The sequence below is a fragment of the Biomphalaria glabrata genome, chromosome 5 (assembly GCF_947242115.1).
Source record: "Biomphalaria glabrata chromosome 5, xgBioGlab47.1, whole genome shotgun sequence".
NCBI lineage: Eukaryota > Metazoa > Mollusca > Gastropoda > Planorbidae > Biomphalaria > Biomphalaria glabrata.
Genome location: NC_074715.1, coordinates 48,347,516 through 48,365,448, shown reverse-complemented (window position 1 = coordinate 48,365,448; position 17,933 = coordinate 48,347,516). Strand labels below are relative to the sequence as shown.

The 17,933-nt window shown below is 35.7% G+C and overlaps 2 protein-coding genes across 3 annotated transcripts in view; one reads left to right on the top strand and one right to left on the bottom strand.

The window, feature by feature from the left end:
* Positions 1–1,324: 1,324 nt before the first annotated feature.
* On the top strand, positions 1,325–10,494 carry LOC106051782 (uncharacterized). Of its 2 annotated transcripts, none has more exons than XM_056030713.1 (4): positions 1,325–1,485; positions 4,999–5,100; positions 8,049–8,272; positions 10,213–10,494. In XM_056030713.1, the coding sequence occupies exons 1-3, from the start codon at positions 1,428–1,430 to the stop codon at positions 8,270–8,272; spliced, it is 384 nt and encodes a 127-aa protein (XP_055886688.1). In that variant the 5' UTR covers positions 1,325–1,427; the 3' UTR covers positions 10,213–10,494. The 2 variants fall into 2 exon arrangements, with proteins under 2 accessions (XP_055886688.1, XP_055886689.1); XM_056030714.1 differs by lacking the exon at positions 10,213–10,494 and adding an exon at positions 9,984–10,044.
* Positions 10,495–11,841: 1,347 nt separating this feature from the next.
* LOC106051781 (multiple epidermal growth factor-like domains protein 10) overlaps positions 11,842–17,933 on the bottom strand; it is a 44,091-nt gene continuing 37,999 nt past the window's right edge. Inside the window, exons 15-16 of the mRNA XM_056030712.1 lie at positions 14,267–14,428; positions 11,842–13,026 (exon numbers count right to left, since the gene is read on the bottom strand). Coding sequence (XP_055886687.1) covers positions 12,854–13,026; positions 14,267–14,428 — 335 coding nt within the window. The 3' untranslated portion in view covers positions 11,842–12,853. The remainder of the gene's footprint in view (positions 13,027–14,266; positions 14,429–17,933) is intronic.

Below are 17,933 nucleotides of genomic sequence, written 5' to 3'. Positions count from 1 at the left end.
CTTCCCTTTCTCTCACTCACTTTTTTACCTCCTTCTCTCTCTCTTTCTCTCCTCTTTTTCTCTCGTTCTACCTCTCTCTTTTTGTCTCTCTACATCTCTCTTTCTACCTGTCTCACTCTCTCTCTCTCTCTCTTTCCCTCTCTCTCTCTCTTTCCCACTCTCTACCTCTCTTTCTCTCTCTCTCTCTCTCTGGCGTCTTTCGTGCTCAAGTTATCTCTTCTATAAACACATGCGCTAATCATGAATATTTAGGATGAGTACAGTATTTCACGTGAACAAGCTAGCCTAGCTGTGACCTGCATATTTTACTATTTCTGATGCGGACTAAATCGCCTTGAAAAGGGGGGGGGGGATGTATGTAAGTTCTCTTTTCGTCTTCTGCGCATGTCTTCGACAAGGGCTCGAGCGCTTCGTGACAGCTCTACCACTGTCTCTTTCAGAGGCCATCCGATGCTTTTCTTTTTGCCAGTGAGGGCACGATGGCGCCTGTATCTTTATAGCGCTTCCGGGGCGTGACTAAAATAAATGCACAAGAAAAGGCTAGCCGTAGTCATGGAAACTGTGCATGTTTAAAACCAAGTATGTTTTTTGAATGCATGGATAGTCAATTTAAAGTATTCTTTTTTTTCTTTTACATTTCATTTTTAAATGACTTTTGGGCAGAACTTCATTCCTGGTTAAAAGCTATTTTGAGTTACACATTATTCAATGTGAAGACCAATAACTGTCTCTTGTTAATGGCGAAATGCCATTCTTATCTTTTATTATATAATACAGACGTTACTTCAAAAAAGAAGATGATTACGTCCTACGCGTCATGCATTTAGTCATGCATATTAACCAATAGCCTAAATTCTGCGAAGCCACTGGTTTTCCTGGCTAGCTCAGGCAACCCATTCCATGCACTAATAGCACTAGGGAAGACGGAGCTCTTGTACAAATTTGTCCTAACATATGGGATGAGGAATGTGCCTTTATCTTTGTGTCATTCTGAGTATTTTATTAGATTTTGTTTTTGTATTTGAAAATTATGGTTCAGTGTTTTATATATATATGCTAATTTACTTTTCAGTCTTCTATCCCGAAGGCCTTCTAAATTCAGTGATTTTACTAAAGGTGTTACTCTTGTCAAATGAGAATATTCATTTGTTATGAATCTCAATCCATATATCAATCAAAACACTCCTCTTTTATTATCCTCTTATCTTTGTAATTGAAGATTAAGTTCAGATACTTGTTCGATTGTACAGAGTTAATCTCGTCTGCTGTTATTCAGATGTAAGTCAGAGACTCAATAGTCACGTGATTCTTAACTTCCCTTTATATCTGGAGTCGTCCAACGCGATAGCTATTGGATCGAACGTCATTACTGAGTTTTCATAAAAGAAACAGTATTACGTTTGTTTGCGCTGAAGAAGTTGACGACGATGAAACAAAGTTTACTTTTCTGTTTAGGGTTTCTGGTTGGTCTCCAAGCACAGGAAGGTGAGGTATCATGCCAGTCACCGTGTTGGCTGTATCTCTGTATGCAGTAGGCCCTAGTGTGAGGGTATTGTTGATAGAATTTGGTTGTAAGGGATGACGGTTTCTATATTTATTTGTTGTGATTTAATTGGTCTATCGGTTAAAATAGAGTTACGACCCTTGAGACATTGTTATTATTGTTTGAGGACTGAGAGCCTATAGAAAGATGCACTATTCTTATTGGTTGAGATACTTCAGCCTGTGACTGTTTTGCTAAATATTTACAGGGCAGGGCCAGTCTTAGCCCACTGCAACCTATGCGGTCGCAGTGGGCCCCGCTCTTTCATAGGCCCCGAGTTAATTGTAAGTGTAAATTATTAAATTAAATCATTATAACTTTATATAATTACAGGGTTTCCACGGCTTCCTGATTTTTAGGAAATCTCCTGAAAAGGCAAAAATATACAAAAAACTCCTTGAAATCTACTGAAATTATTAAAAATGGACGTTATTGTCATTTTTGGGGTGCCAATAAATAAAAACAGCATTGCGGGCTTTCATTTATTAAAACTTTATTGCAAAGACGAAAGTATTTTCTAACTTAAATAATCTAAACTTTGACATTATGCTTATCCCTACCCAGACTAGGCCCCGCACAATCCGTTTCGCATAGGTCCCCGCAATTGCTAGGACCGGCCCTGTTTACAGATTACTTTGATTTTAAGTTTTTTTATTCAACATGAATCGTCTCTTGTTAGAATTCTTCTTTTTATTTTTTCTTCTTAAATATGTGGGGGTGGGGAGGGTTCATATATCAGTTATCCTGTATCTGAGATGAATTGCGCAGTGGTTTCCAGATCAGGCAGTTCTCCGTATAGTTCTTTCTCCATAGAAGAGTTTTGAGGTCAAGTCTTGTTCCGGCCTCTCGATAGAGTATACAGCTTTGAAGGACATGGTCGATATTCTCTGGTGGACCTACACAATGGAACATATGTTGCTCATTCTGTTGTGTCCGGTTCTGAGGCAAAAAATTATGAGTTGGTCATGTCGAGATAGTATATAATAGGCATCGATGTTCTTGTAATTGGGATGTGAGCTGGTCCAATTCTCATTTAGTCTACTCTTTATTAATGTCTTCATTTATTCTGGGTAGAGAGGAGTTTTAATTTGTTTGCTCGTTTTATCCATGTTTGGCCAGTATCTCTGCTTTTCCATTGCCTTCTTAGTGAATGTGGTTGGAATATATTGAAGAACAGTTTCCTTGCTGTTGATGTTAAGAATGACAAGAGCTGCCCCGAGTTGCTTTATATAGGAAGCATCCGAGTTTTTCAGGCTTTAAAGAACTGTTTTGGCATCGGTCAGTAAGACAATTTGGCGTACATGGTTACTTTATAGTAGTGGTTCGATGATGACCACTTTGTCATCCAGGGGGCTGAGAGCTTGGCACTGGGGTTTTGTGTCTCCTCGTGTGGCTGGTGAGACCTATGTGAGCCCGAAATGTTTGGCCGCACACTGGGCAGGAGCTAGTGTCGTGGTCCTTGCTTTTCTTCTCTGGCTTTTTTCTTCTGCCAGCGTGGTTCTCTTTTCCTCAGCAACCTGTGCGCCAGTTTTCACAGCGCGACGCCATGATGCTCTGTCATGTGCCTCTATGTCTCCCAGGTGGCTGGGTCTATGCTGAACGCCATCAGAGAAGGTTTGAGGGTGTCCATGAAGCGTTTTTTCTTTGACCGCCTTGCGAGCGCTTTCCTTCGCTTAGTTGGCTATACAAGAGTCGTTTAGGGATGCGGCGGTCTTCCATTCTGCATACGTGTCCTGCCCATCGCAGCTGGGACTGCATCAGGATTGTGTGGATGCTTTGCAAACCCGCTCTTTGAAGGACTTGAGTATCTGGTATTTTGTCGTGCCAGTTGACATTCAATATTTTTCTTAGACATGTCATGTGGAAGTGTTTCAGTTTCTTAAAATGTTTTCTGTACACTGTCCACGTTTCTGAGGCATAGAGCAATGTAGGGAGGATGACAGCTCGATAGATCCCTAGCTTTGTATTTGTGGTGATACCTCGACTGTTTCAGACGTTTTTAGACAGTCTGCCATAGGATGCACTGGCCTTGGCGATACGCAGGTCGATTTCGTTATCGATCTTTCCGTTTCTGGAGAGTGTGCTGCCAGGATATGTGAATCTGTCCATTGTGTTTAAATCATGCCCATTTATAGTGATGCTTGGATTCGAGTAGGCTTTCCCTGGGGAAGTCTTTGTTGTGTTAATGGTAAGACCAAAGTCTGAGCATGCTCTTGAAAAGTCACTGACGATGCTCTGCAGATCATTTTCAGAGCAGGCATTTAGGGCACAGTCGTTAGCAAACTCCGTGATTACTGCTGATTTTATTTGGGTTGAATAGGCCACCATCAAAACTGTATGTTATATTTATCTCATTGTTTTCTCTATTTGTGAATGCATCTGTCAGCATAGCAGGGTACTTTATTAGTGTGGTAGCTGCTAGTTCATGTCTCTTTGACTGTTCGAGAGATGACTTTATTCAGTTTTTCTCTCATTTGGACATTGGATTGGTATGCCAGCTCCTCCGTTAATCGAATCCTTGTGTTTCTCGAGAGAAACTTATAAATTACAGACGTATTTACAAAATAGATAATGTAATTACGTCATACGCATATCCATGTGTTAATTCAATAGTAAATGTTAATTAAAGACTTTAATTCTGTGAAGTAATTGGTTTTAATTCTGTGAAGTAATTGGTTTGTCCAAATCTCTTTAGGTGTATTGACGTAACTAAGAGTGTTCTCACGGCGAACAGATACTGGGCTGACTATATCAATGATTTAGTACTTTTCATTTCATTCCAATCTATCAGAGCCAGAAACTTTTCTTTAGTTTTGAACTTCTTCTCCTATCACTTATTGACATTCCTTTAAAAGACAAATAATAATTTGTTTTTGAAGCTAAATAGATAGATAGATAGATAGATAGATAGATAGATAGATAGATAGATAGATAGATAGATAGATGGATGGATATATAGATAGATAGATAGATAGATAGATAGATAGATAGATAGATAGATAGATGGATAGATAGATGGATAGATGGATAGATGGATAGATAGATAGATAGATAGATAGATAGATAGATAGATAGATAGATAGAAATATAGATGGATAGATAGATAGATAGATAGATAGATAGATAGAGAGATAGATAGATAGATAGATAGATAGATAGATAGATAGATAGATAGATAGATAGATAGATAGATAGATGAATAGATGGAGAGATGGATAGATAGATAGATAGATAGATAGATGGATGGATAGATAGATGGATAGATGGATAGATGGATGGATAGATAGATAGATAGATGGATAGATAGATGGATAGATAGATAGATAGATAGATAGATAGATAGATAGATAGATAGATAGATAGATAGATAGATAGATAGAGATGGATAGATAGATAGATTAGATAGATAGACAGACAGATGGGTTTTGATTGATTTTATTATTTTTTCTATTTAGATTATACTGAGCCAACAGTACTATTTAATGAGGAGCCTATGACAATGCCTATACCAATGCCCAGACTTTCTCTCCAAAGTATGCCCAGACTCAGACCAATTGGTAAGTCTCCAAAAAAACTATTACATATATTCTTTTAACTCGTAGGCTTACTCTGTGGGGACAGTTACACCTAAATGAGTACATAAGTCTCTATACAGTATTGCATTTAAGACACATCTAATATGAGACCAAATACGAATGTTAGTAAACAGCCTTTTACTTTATATTGGTTTATACATAATTGCATATTTTTTTTTAAATGCATGCTTGAAAAAATTAAGAGCATGTTTTTCGAATGCCACACAAAGTTCATCCGACTATTTGGAGCACAATACTATAGATAGTCGTATAGAAATAGAAACAGACCTTGTGAAACTCTATACTGCTTTCCCACTTTATTTACTTGTTGTAACACAGCTTGCCTTAAAGAACACATTAGGCGCCAACATGCCTTGGCAGACATAGAAATGAGCACACATGGTTGCATGCTGCTTCAGAACGAGACAGCTGGAGAACACCCACGAAGGCCTCGGGATACACATTTGGGACCAAGAGTAAAGCCTCAGACTAGGACAGACGCAGACGTCGAAAAGAAAATCTTAATCGACCACCGGCGGACAATGGTTATGCTTGCCTTGGATGTGGCAAAATATGTAGGTCACAGATTGGGCTGCGTAGCCACGGGAAATATTGCATTCCTTTTTAATCCTCGGACTCGATGACAAGCCTTATTATTAATTTTATAACAATTTACCTTGGCGATGGGGATAATCTACAAAGGGGTGAGGGTGGGGTGATCAAAGGAACGGCTAATGCTTACTATTGATTGAGATCAATAGCATCACAAAATTTGTCGAACTGTGAGCGTTCTGCCGAGACCATTTGTTATAGAAGGCCTCAACAGCGACCAGAGTCGTCGCAACCTGTGGGCAATGGTGACCAATGTCTCGTTGCCACTTCAGTTCTGTACGATGGCTTTTATGACGATTTGTCTCGGTTCTGTGATTTTGTCAATAGTCACACGCTTAATTTTTTTTCAGGTTTAGCTGCAAGATAGAGGTTTAAAATACAGGTTTTCCTTCTCCTTGGAGACGCGGTGGCTGAGCGGTAAAGCACTTGGCTTTTGAACTGGGATCCCGGGTTTAAATCCTGTAAAGTCTGGGGATTTTTAATTTCGGAATAATTGGGCGCCTCCGAGTCCACCCAGCTTTAATGGATACCTGACCTTAGTTGGGGAAAAGTAAAGGCAGTTGGTCGTTGTGATGGCCACATGACACCCTCGTTAACCGTGGGCCACTGAAACAGGTGACCATTACATCATCTGCCCTATAGATCACAAAGTTTGAAAGGGGAACTTTTACTTCTCCTAGCTGCAAAGCTAGCCCCCGGTTAACGAGCACATACTGTCCGAAGCTCACTTGTTTAGGCGCCCAGTACTCGCCTTCGCCCCTTCTAAGACTAAGACTAAGATTGCTTCATAGTTCCTTATGGAAATTAGTTGTGACTACTAGGACTATTTCTAAAAGATAGATAGATAGATAGATAGATAGATAGATAGATAGATAGATAGATAGATACATAGTTAGATAGATAGACGAGATGCAATGTTATTACAAGCACTCTATTGGTAACTGTTTCTTCTTTCAGCATTGACATCCTTACGGAATCTCACATTTCGTAATCACAGATAAAGAACCAAATTTGAGTTTTGTGTGGTCTGTCTGTCCGTCTATAAAGTTCAGATGCAACGGCTTTTTTTGTACTTTCCGAAAGTCAACCATCTAATTTTACAAATTATCAATGCAAGCTTATTTAAAATAAAATGCACCACTTTTAAATGAAAAACTTCAGGGGAGGTTTTTTTTTTTTAAATGTCACAGATTCGAGCATAGTATCTAAGGTCACAATGGAAAAAGTGTCAATGTATTATTATAAAAAATATTTTCCATTTAGTAACTAACTTAAATTAACTCATGGAATGAGATACTGATAGAAATGTTGTTAAAAAAAGAATGTTGATACCAACTTCGCTTTACTTGCTGTAAGTTGAAAATAAAATACTTTTATAACGCGAAGTTTTATATATCCCCATTACACATATAACAGTCTAAATAAGACTAAATTTAGCCCAGATCTAGATATATATATAATATATATATATTTATTATAAATGTATAAATAATTGGAACAAAATTTAAATTTGTAAGGCAATAGCTTATCTTCTGACAGCTTAGGATTACAGATTTATTTATTATGTAAATAGTAGTATCACATTAAGAAATGAATCGGATACGAACAGCATAGTTCACCATAGCTCGGTACCAAAAAAAAGCCTTCTATAACATTGACCTAGGTCTAGTAATTTCAAGATTAAACGTGCAAAATCATACGAATTCTAAGATTAAGACTAAGACTACTTTATTGATCCTTACGGAAATTTGTTGTGATTACAAGGACTCTTTTCTCATATAAAGACAACACAACAGAAAAATACACATAAATACAGCAGACAACATAAAGAGTTCATTCAGCGACTACACACAGGTATCTTGGTGCATTTCATTTTTCCTGATCAATGAGTGGTGGTGATAGAGTCTGACCGAGTGAGGTACGAACGAGTTTTTGTACCGCTCTGTTCTTGTTTTGATTGACAGCAGTCGCCCACTTCGCGACGACCTGACGTAGTTCTGATGAAGCGGGTTGTAATCCAAGATTTATTCGATTTTTCTTAGGCACTTTTGTTCAAAAAGTTCCTTTAAATGTGGTAATGTTGTGAGTGTAATTTTTGATGCTTTTTTAATGATGTTTTCTTGACGTCGCAACAGTTTAGATCTTTAAGAACTGTGTACTGTCATGAATGTGGTTCCAAAATGAATTCTTGTTTACAAACTATATTTCTCGTAGGTTTATGGACTAGCAGCTGATAAACCTTTTTTTTTTTCTGATGACATGAGACATGTTTTTTTTTATATCATTTCATTTGTGTGTGTGTGTGTGTGTGTTTACAGATTTATTAAAGAAACTCAAGTCCAAAGAAGACATAATTAGGCCATATCATCTAACTACAAAAGACAAGCCTACACTAGTACGTCCCGCTGACAGAAAGAAGCCTAAACTAGACCTCCTAGATGACCAAGACAAGCAGAGACTAGTCTATTCAGCTGACCAAGACGAACACAGACTGGGCTTTTTTGCTGATCAAAACAAGCCAGAACTAGACAGGTTCAACTAGGTAGGTCTATATTTCAAAATATGGTAGAACATTAAAATCTGATCATTTGTAACTCGAGAGTTCCCCCTGTGGGTCAGCCACTCTCGTAAATCACTATTAAACCGCGCTAAGCGACATAGCATTTTTTATCTTTCAGCGTAAATAGAGCGGAGTATTTGTCGACCTCTTTTGTAATGTTGTTTGTTAATTTTAGTTTACGAATAATATCATCGCTAGAGGATACTACGAATTGAAATGTTCATATGTGCTTACAAAAAAAAAAGAAATATGGTTTATACCTATGTGCATAAATTGTGCACTACTAGTTCAAAAAAAAAAGTCAATACTGACATCGGATTTACGTGGCCGTTGTTTTGTTTTAGCATGCATTGTATTGTATGATTGTTATAAAATTAATAATAAGGCTTGTCATCGAGTCCGAGGATTAAAAAGGAATGCAATATTTCCCCGTGGCTACGCAGTAAAGTAAGGCTCGTAAAGTAATTCTTTATGTAGTAAAGAATGAATAAATGCAAAGTCGAATTTATTTTCTAATGCAAACTCTTAATTTTCACATATTATCCGTATCCCTACTTAAACTGGGCCCTTTGCAATTCGTTTTACATAGGTCCCCGGAAAGGTTAAGTCCGGCCCTGCTATTAAGTGACGAGTGAATACAGAGAAGATTACTTTCCCTCCGTCCTCCTTTCTTTTTTTTTTTTTTCGCCTCAAAAGCTACGTGGGGTAACTCTAGTCCGACTTGCAGAAATAAAAGAGTTATCTTTCCAAGACTTGTTGGTGGTGTCAGGCATGGTTGACCTATTAAGAAAATTATATATTTAGATGGATTTTAGCCACCTTAATGACTTGACCGAAGCACTGTACAATTTGTTACACGGAAGCAGCCCTTTGTAAACAATTATAAACTGAACAAAGGACGCAAGGTGCATTAGAATCCATACAATAGGACTTTGAACATCTCAGACTTACTACTTGGACCCATTGGAAATGGTTGGAGAGATGGGTAGACTCAGAGGGGCACTAAGGATTCCGAAATAAAGAAATTCCCATTCTTCACATGGATTTGAACCCTGGACAAGCCGGTTCAGAAGCCAAGTGCTTTACCACTCAGTCACCGCGCCTCCTATAGTTTTTTTTTAATATTTCAAATTATTTCTTTTCAGTTGACATTTCAGACCCAGTACCATATAATAAGGATAGGTCAAATCCAATGCTTCTCGGTATGATTCTAAAATGTACCTTAAACTTCACACACTCGAAACTCGTTGGCGGCCCCTGCTGGACAAGCCGTACCTCAATTATTACGCCACACAATCTCATATCTAGACCGTAATTAACCAATAGGATATTGTAGAAAGTATAGTACCCCCCTTTCACACCTTGCGATCTTTAGGGCCGATGATGTAAATTTTATTGTTTCTGTGGCCCACAGTTAACAATGGTGTCATGTGGCCAGCACAACGACCAGGCGACTTTACTTTTCCACAGCTGGGTGGACTCAGAAGTGCTTTAAGAATGCCGAAGCTAAAATTCTATTCTTCTCCAGGATTTGAACCCGAGACTTCTAGGTTAGGAAGTCAAGCGCTTTACCGTTTAGTTAAAAATTAGAAGATTGTGGTAATTGCAGATCGTACAGCTGATCTAAAATAAAAAAATGCAGTAATGTTTAAGATTTGGTCAATATGTATTAGCATCTATCTATTTATTACAGATAAACAGCCGATTCCACAACAATACTAAATCCTTCAAAGTTGGTCTTTAAAGCTGTATCACCCTGGACAAGCCGGTTCAGAAGCCAAGTGCTTTACCACTCATTCACCGCGCCTCCTATAGTTTTTTTTTTAATATTTCAAATTATTTCTTTTCAGATGACATTCCAGACCCAGTACCATATAATAAGGATAGGTCAATATGTATTAGCATCTATCTATTTATTACAGATAAACAGCCGATTCCACAACAATACTAAATCCTTCAAAGTTGGTCTTTAAAGCTGTATCATCTAAATCTATTTCCATGTATCAAAAAGTTCCTAACACCCGAATCAGCAATGTCGAAACACCTTGATCGCCACGCTATGTATAACCCATTCATCAACAAATTCTTAACAACTGAATCCCAGGCTGAGAATTAAAGAAGCTTGTTTAAGTATGTATAGTTTTAAGGGAGCCCACTACTTGACCTACTTTTTCTTGCAGATAAGAAATAAACTTTCTGTTGTACAGCGCTCTTATTATTATTTTGTTTCAAAGCCTTGTATAACTAATGAAGAACTTTTTCATGAAAGATGCCTTTCCAAAACACTCACGATTCTTAAAGTCAACCTGCAACCATTAAAACCACTGTTGCATCAGATCTGAACGAAGTGGTCGTCTCCTTTCCATTAGAACTAAAACAGAAAGATTTAAAAACTCCTTTATCCCACTATCGGTCAGAGTGTTACAAGATCAGCTGTCGTCATCGAGAAGTTCATAGAAGTCTGATTCATAAAGCGCTGGTTGTGAGTGTGTATGTGTTCGTGTGTGAATGTTGTTCGTAGTTGCATTTATATTGTTATCGTACAGTAGTTACGGTGAGGTTGTCAATTGTAGTCAAACTGAATCTCCATTTGATTGGATCAACAAAAATTATCTTATCTTATCTACTACAGCTTGTAGAAATATAACTTAATAGTTCCCACATCCACATTGTTATGATACAAATTTGATAGTCATTCGTGTAGTAATCTCTGGACCAAAGTAATAGAATCAGACAGGAAATACGCCATGTTAAGAGACGCTAGAAGGGCTGACAATTAAGACGCTGAGAGAGGACGCCACGACCATCCCCCCCCCCCCCCCCCCCTGTAGATAAAAGTTTTAAAGCTTAACCAAGCGTTATCCAGTTTTTAAAGAGCGTCTGAATAGTGATGTGCAGACTCGCTTGTGTGTCTCGATTGGAGTATAACAATATTAGAATCTTGATGATTCTTAAAATGATTTAATAAATAGTTCAAGGGACACAATTAAAAAAGCTGTGAGAAAATAAACAAAAAAAAACTGGTAGTGAACACAGACATGAGAAAATATACTCAAATATACTAAATAATAAAGGAAAATGATGCTCATCTTATCTTATCTTATATAATACAGACGTTACTTCAATAAAGAATATGATTTACGACAGTGCGTCTACAAAGGGCCTTACCCCCTCACAAGCTCAAAAATATACTTTTTTTAAAAACTAAAATATGTATACTAAATATGTTCTAAATAAGACACCAGTATGAGGGTAATGATATATAGATTTTAAAAATATAGCATTCTTTTAGATATAAGTAAATTTATTCATAAATGGATTTTGTTAAAGCTTTCGAAAAATTATAGGGACCTCAAAGAAAAAAAAACTGACCCGGGGCCTCCACTCGCTTAAATCCGGCCCTGCTTCACTGTCATGTGTAGAGTGTTGACTAAGCTAACGAGGAGGTAACTATTAATAGAAACAAAGGGAAAGGCCAACAACATTATTTGATAAAGAGTTTTAATAATCCAACATATTAAATCCAGTAAGAAAGTAAATCGTCTCGATGTCTCTAAACAAAATGACTAAGTCTAAACGTACTCAATGGGAAACTGCCTGCTAAGATGCTAATCAATCAACTGCCTTTTATTATTACAAAGCGTACATAAAGTCACTCTGTATGTCTGATAAAAAGCTTGTACACGTTATTTCTCCCACACCCAATCTCGGTCTAACTGAAATTTTGCACAATTATTTCTATTGCCTGACTAAACAAGAATCGATTTTAAAAAAATAACCAATTAGTTAATTAAGTATTAGTAATAAATAATTTTTGTTTGGTTTATCGAACAATAGAAAGAAATTGTACTTGACTGTTAAAAAGATATAATTTGAATTATTCACTTTTATACTTTGTAGAGAGAAATGTTTTAAACTAACAATAGATAACTACAAAGCCTTATATTTTCATAAGAACTTTCCTGGCATAGTGGTTAGTGTACAGGAGACTGAAAAGGCCTTTGCCCTCGAGTTCACCTTTTTTTTTTAAATAAAAGCATTTTAAAAGTGATCACCTAGATACCCCCTTCTATCTCCCCCACAGCTTTACAATTGCTAGAGAAATGATAGGATCATAAAATATTGCAGAAAACTAAAAGCATGAAATTGCACTAACGAAAACAATTAGTAACATTATTTGTAAGCACAAAGATTTATTATTGTTAGTCTATATCCGAATTTCGACAAGGCAGAAACTGATTCAAAAGAAATTAATACAACTACGCTTAATATAAGAATTATTTGTGAAAAGTTTTATTTTTTTTTCTTGTTTCATATCTAACTCTAGTCCTTGTTTTTTTCTATGACGTTATTGTTACTACGCTATAAAACCTAAACTCATAATAAACAAAACAAACACAGCCCAACTTTGACACGCAAAATTCCTATTCGTAACCAAGCATGTGTAGCATTCTATCCTAGGATTGTAATGCCATTCACGCATACACTGAGCTTGTTATTGTCCCCTTACATTGTATTGCTGGCTATTTCATGTCTCTGTCCGAATCTGGGCGTCTACCGTCATCAAACATTGCTTTGGACATTTTGATGTGTAAACACAACATTGTCAAAGCCTTGGTCTCGTTTAGACGTGCCCAGCATGGTCATCAGGCTCATCCTCCTCTTTTGAAACAGGCACACCAGACCCACGATGATCACGCCGATGACGACAGTACACGTGATGCCGACCCACACGCCTGAGGAAGAGAGATTGAAAGAAGATATCAAAGTAACAGGCAGAAGCGTAGCTAGGGTGGGGGGGGGGGGGGGAGGGGGAGAATTTGAAAATTCCCTGGGGCCCCTTTTTGAGGGAAGCCCCAAAATGAGTGTCTTTTACATTAAATATTACGCTAAGTGTAGGGGCCCCTAAAGAAGTCAAGCCCCCCCCCGCCCCCAAATGATTGCAAATCCTAGCTACGCCACTGGTAACATGTGATCTGAGCAATCAACAGTATTGGAGTGTTGATGCCTAGCGTAAAGGAGCATTGATATAGGCCCTATTTTGGGTTTAACTTCACACAAAGTTTGTTATAGTAATATCAATGATAACAATAATAAATAATAATATTATAATAATAATAATAAATTACGATGATATTAATAATAATAATGACAACGATAATAATAATAATAATAATGATAAAGATGATGATAATAATTATAATAATATTAATACAGATAATAATAATGATGATGATAATAATAGTAAAAATAATAATGATGATTGTCGTTAGGATAATAAGAAGAAAATGAAGAAGAATGATAAAAGAATAAGGATGATAATAATGATAATAATAATTATAATAATATTTAATGATGTAATAATTAATGATAATTTATGATATTCAGTATTTTCAAAGCTGTTAATAAGCATAATTTCAGCTTAGGACACTAGGAGAACTTAAAAGGAAATAATGCTACTCAGTACAATAGTCACACCTGCAGGCTAATTTAGATAATATTTAAAGTTCTCTCAATATCCAGAAAAACATAGACTGTTCTTCAACAACTAAATTGGCGTTTTTTATGTTATTTCCGAATATAAATTCTGACAAGAGGCTTTGATTACCTTGAGTTTTATTGTTAAAAGTAAGTGTTTTTTATTCTTTACGCATGATATTTAAAAAAAAATTATATCCGTTCCATTATAAGTCAAGATTTTTGAAGTAGTATAACAATTATTATTATTATTATTGTTTAATATCTTCACAAGAGCAACGTAAATTTAGGTAATTTTGTTAAATTGTTAGTGACACATAGATCTTATACTGGCGTCAATAAAACCCAAAGAAGAAGCCAAGACATGCTGATTTTGTTTTAAAATATTTAGCACATTATTGAAGTGTACATAAAACTTGAGTGGAAGCTTTGCATCAATGTTAAACCTAGAAAAAATGAAATTTATAAATATATCACATAAGAAAATAAGATTCGAACCCTTTTCGCCGACTTCTTTTTCGGCTTGATGAGGGGCAGACTCTCGATAAGAACAGACTCCTGTCACTGGATGGCAAATGTCCAGAGGGGCAGAAGCATTGGCCTTACAATCAGGGCTACATCGGAATATACAGTCGTCACCATAGGTGTTGGGAGGACAAGCTGTGACCAATACAGTCAAAACAGTCTCATTATTTTCTTTCGCTAATGAAATTACGAATTTTTTGTTTGTTTCATTTAGTAGGCTTAACATTTTCTGTTCTATCAATTTTAGTTTTTATTTAATAGCATAATTGTTCTCATTTTTAAAAAAAAATTACAAATGTAATTTCGGGATCTTTGGGCGTCCCTGGATCCACCCAGCTCTAATGGGTACCTGACATTAGTTGGGGAAAGGTAAAGGCGGTTGGTCGTTGTGCTGGCTACATGACACCCTCATTAACTGTAGGCCATAGAAACAGATGACCTTTAAATTATGTGCCCTATAGATCCCAGAGTCTGAAAGGGGAACTATTTTTTTTATAGATGTGTCTTAGAATGTCTACTGACACTAAACACAATTATATTTTTGAGTTTCTCTCCTGTGTGTGTATGTTGTCATCTAAATCCATCAGCAAGTGACAGCGTTTTAATTACAGCAGACTTTGAAAAGCCATTTTCGTATGTGTGTAATTTTTATGATGAATACATTTTACTTTCCTTATTATCTGATTATTTAAAAAACAAGATTACAAAGAGAGTTTGTGTTACACAAACTCAGAGGCGGCCCCCGTCGAAGTCGGATCCCTGTCGGATCTGCATATTCGCAAATAATATTCAAGAGGTGATTTAATTTTGATGTAAAATGTTTTACACGTTTCGGATGTTCCTTCAGAGTTGAAGATAATTACTTCCTAGTCCAAACCTCCCGCAGGACGACGGGGGATGGGAGCGGGCAGGGTTTGAACCCTGGGCCATCCATAAATCTGAACGACAGTCCAGCGCGCAAACCGCACGACTAGGCAGCCATCCGATGGTCAAAAGTAATAATGTTTCAAAGATTCATTTGCCGTAAATTTAAATTTAATAAAAAAAATAGTAGATTAGTTTTAGTATATTAAAACATTACAATATTGATCAAAACGTTTGGAAATGAAAATCTACACTTTTTTTTTACACTTTAAGTTTAGAAATTGAAATTCTACATCTTAATCTAGTCTATTTTAGTCTAAACTAGATCTAGAAATTCTAGATCTAGACTCTAAAATAATTTTAATTAGAATATAAATCCAGATCTAGATATACTGTAATAAAAATCTAGATCTAGTTTAAAAAATCTAGATTAGATCTAAATCAAGATATCATTCCTTTTTTAAACGCGAGTCACATAACGAGGCTTAATAAACATTACTATACCGAGTTCTTTTTTCATTTCATTTGAAGAATTAATTCCATATAACGTCAGAGGGAAAAAAAAAACACTACGTCACACGGCCTAGCTAGACTAAAAATAGCCTTCATCTATAAGAGCCATTTATCGAGTGTTCATAGACTTTGGTGCACCGAGTGCGTTCTTTAAGCATTTCATTTAAAGAATTCATTCCATATGACGTCAAAGGAAAAAAAACACTACGTCACACGGCCTAGCTAGAATAAAAATCGCCTTCATCATTACGAGCCTTTTATCGAGTGTTCATAGACATTGGTGCACCGAGTGCGTTCTTTTAGCATTTCATTTAAAGAATTCATTCCATATGACGTCAAAGGAAAAAAAAAACACTACGTCACAAGGCCTAGCTAGACTAAAAATCACCTTTATCAACACGAGCCATTTCTCGAGTGTTCATAGACATTGGTGCACCGAGTGCGTTCTTTTAGCATTTCATTTAAAGAATTCATTCCATGTGACGTCAAAGGAAAAAAAAACACTACGTCACACGGCTTAGTTAGACTAAAATATGTTTTCATTAATACAAGCAATTTTTTCGAGGGTTAATAGACATTGGTGCACCGAGTGCGTTCTTTTAACATTACATTTAAAGAGTCCATTCATATGACGTCAAAGAAAAAAAATTCCATTACCTCACAATAGGCTAGTACCGGTACCATAAAAAAAAATGTCTTTATTTACACGAGATATTTAACGAGGGTTCATAGACATTGGTGCACTGAGTTCTAATAGATATTATTTAAAAAAGATCAAAGCCACATTGTTTTTGTGTTTTGTCTGTCAGTCGGTCTGTCCGTTATCTTGATATAAAAAAAACAACTAAAAGTTATTAAAAATTGATTAACCTTTATTTTACGTTTCAAAACATCGCAATAATTTTTAGGTATGAACACAATTGAAAAGTTTATATAATAGATTGTTCCGGATGTTTGTATAAATAGTAAAAGAAAAAGAGAATTTCAGATAAATGTAATACCGTTAATTAAATTTTTTGGATGGTCTCGTATAAAAATTAGATGTACTACAGCCACGTGGAGAGATTTTCATACCTTACTTTGGTGTTTGGATTCTGTTTTCCTTAAAAATCGGAACATAATATTAACGATAATTAGATTTTTTAATGTTTTAGGTAGAAAGTTAAATGTACTGTAAGAGAGTAGTGAGTTAAAATATTTTTCATAAAAATCCGTAAAAACATTATTTCGTAAATGAGAAGATTATTTGTTTATTAATAAGAAGAGGGAGTTCAAACAATTATTTGGCGTTAGTAGATTTTTAAATAAATTCGGAAATTTCTGGCGACGATTTGTAAGAAAAAAAATCCGGAACTTTCTTTATCGATTACAAAACTTCTATGTTATGTTTTACAAGAAAATTAAATGTCTAAAAAGTAATTTTCAGTAATCAATTCTAGTAAATTACTTTTTTTAAAAGCCTTATGCGATTTCAAACAATCATTAGGCATAATTCATGTTTTATAAAACAATATCCGGAACATTTTTACAATTAATGAAATATAAGTCAGTATAGAGATTATGATTTAGCATTAATATGCTATTTACATAAAAAACGGAACAACATATTATTGATAATGTGTTTTTGCAACGTTTAAGCATGGAAATGGAATGTAATATAAGTTAGAAGAGCAAACAAACATTTGTTGGCGTTGATTAGTTTTGCACAAAAAAATCCGGAACAATCAATTTTAGATACTTAAAACTATTGAGATGTTATGGGAGGAACATTAAAGGGTAAATCCGATTTTCAATAGCTTTTAGAGTTCTAGTTTTTTAAATCTAATCGTGACGGACAGACCGACCAACAGACAAAACGCACAAAAATAAGCTTCTTTTATTCAGATGGGGGCACTAAACAAAAAATAAATAAAATCTGATTTTTAAAAAAAGTTTAAGGAATTCGTTTAGCACCTGATCATGTTGCGACGTTACGCTACTGCACGAAAATCGCTGCATAAAAAGTCCATTTAAAAAAATGTGCGTGATATTTACATACAAAGTGCATTATTAGCCTTTATAAACAAACAGAAATGTTTTCTTTTAATTTTAGCAGCTAGTTGACCAGAAAAAACGTCTTTAACTATTATTTATATTTGTTGTAAACATTTCCTGTACATTTTTAAAATATATTTGACTTAGTGATACTAAAAATACACAAAAATTGTCCATCTTTGTTAGCATATTGTAACATTGCCTCCCTTACATTTACGTAATTGTTTTA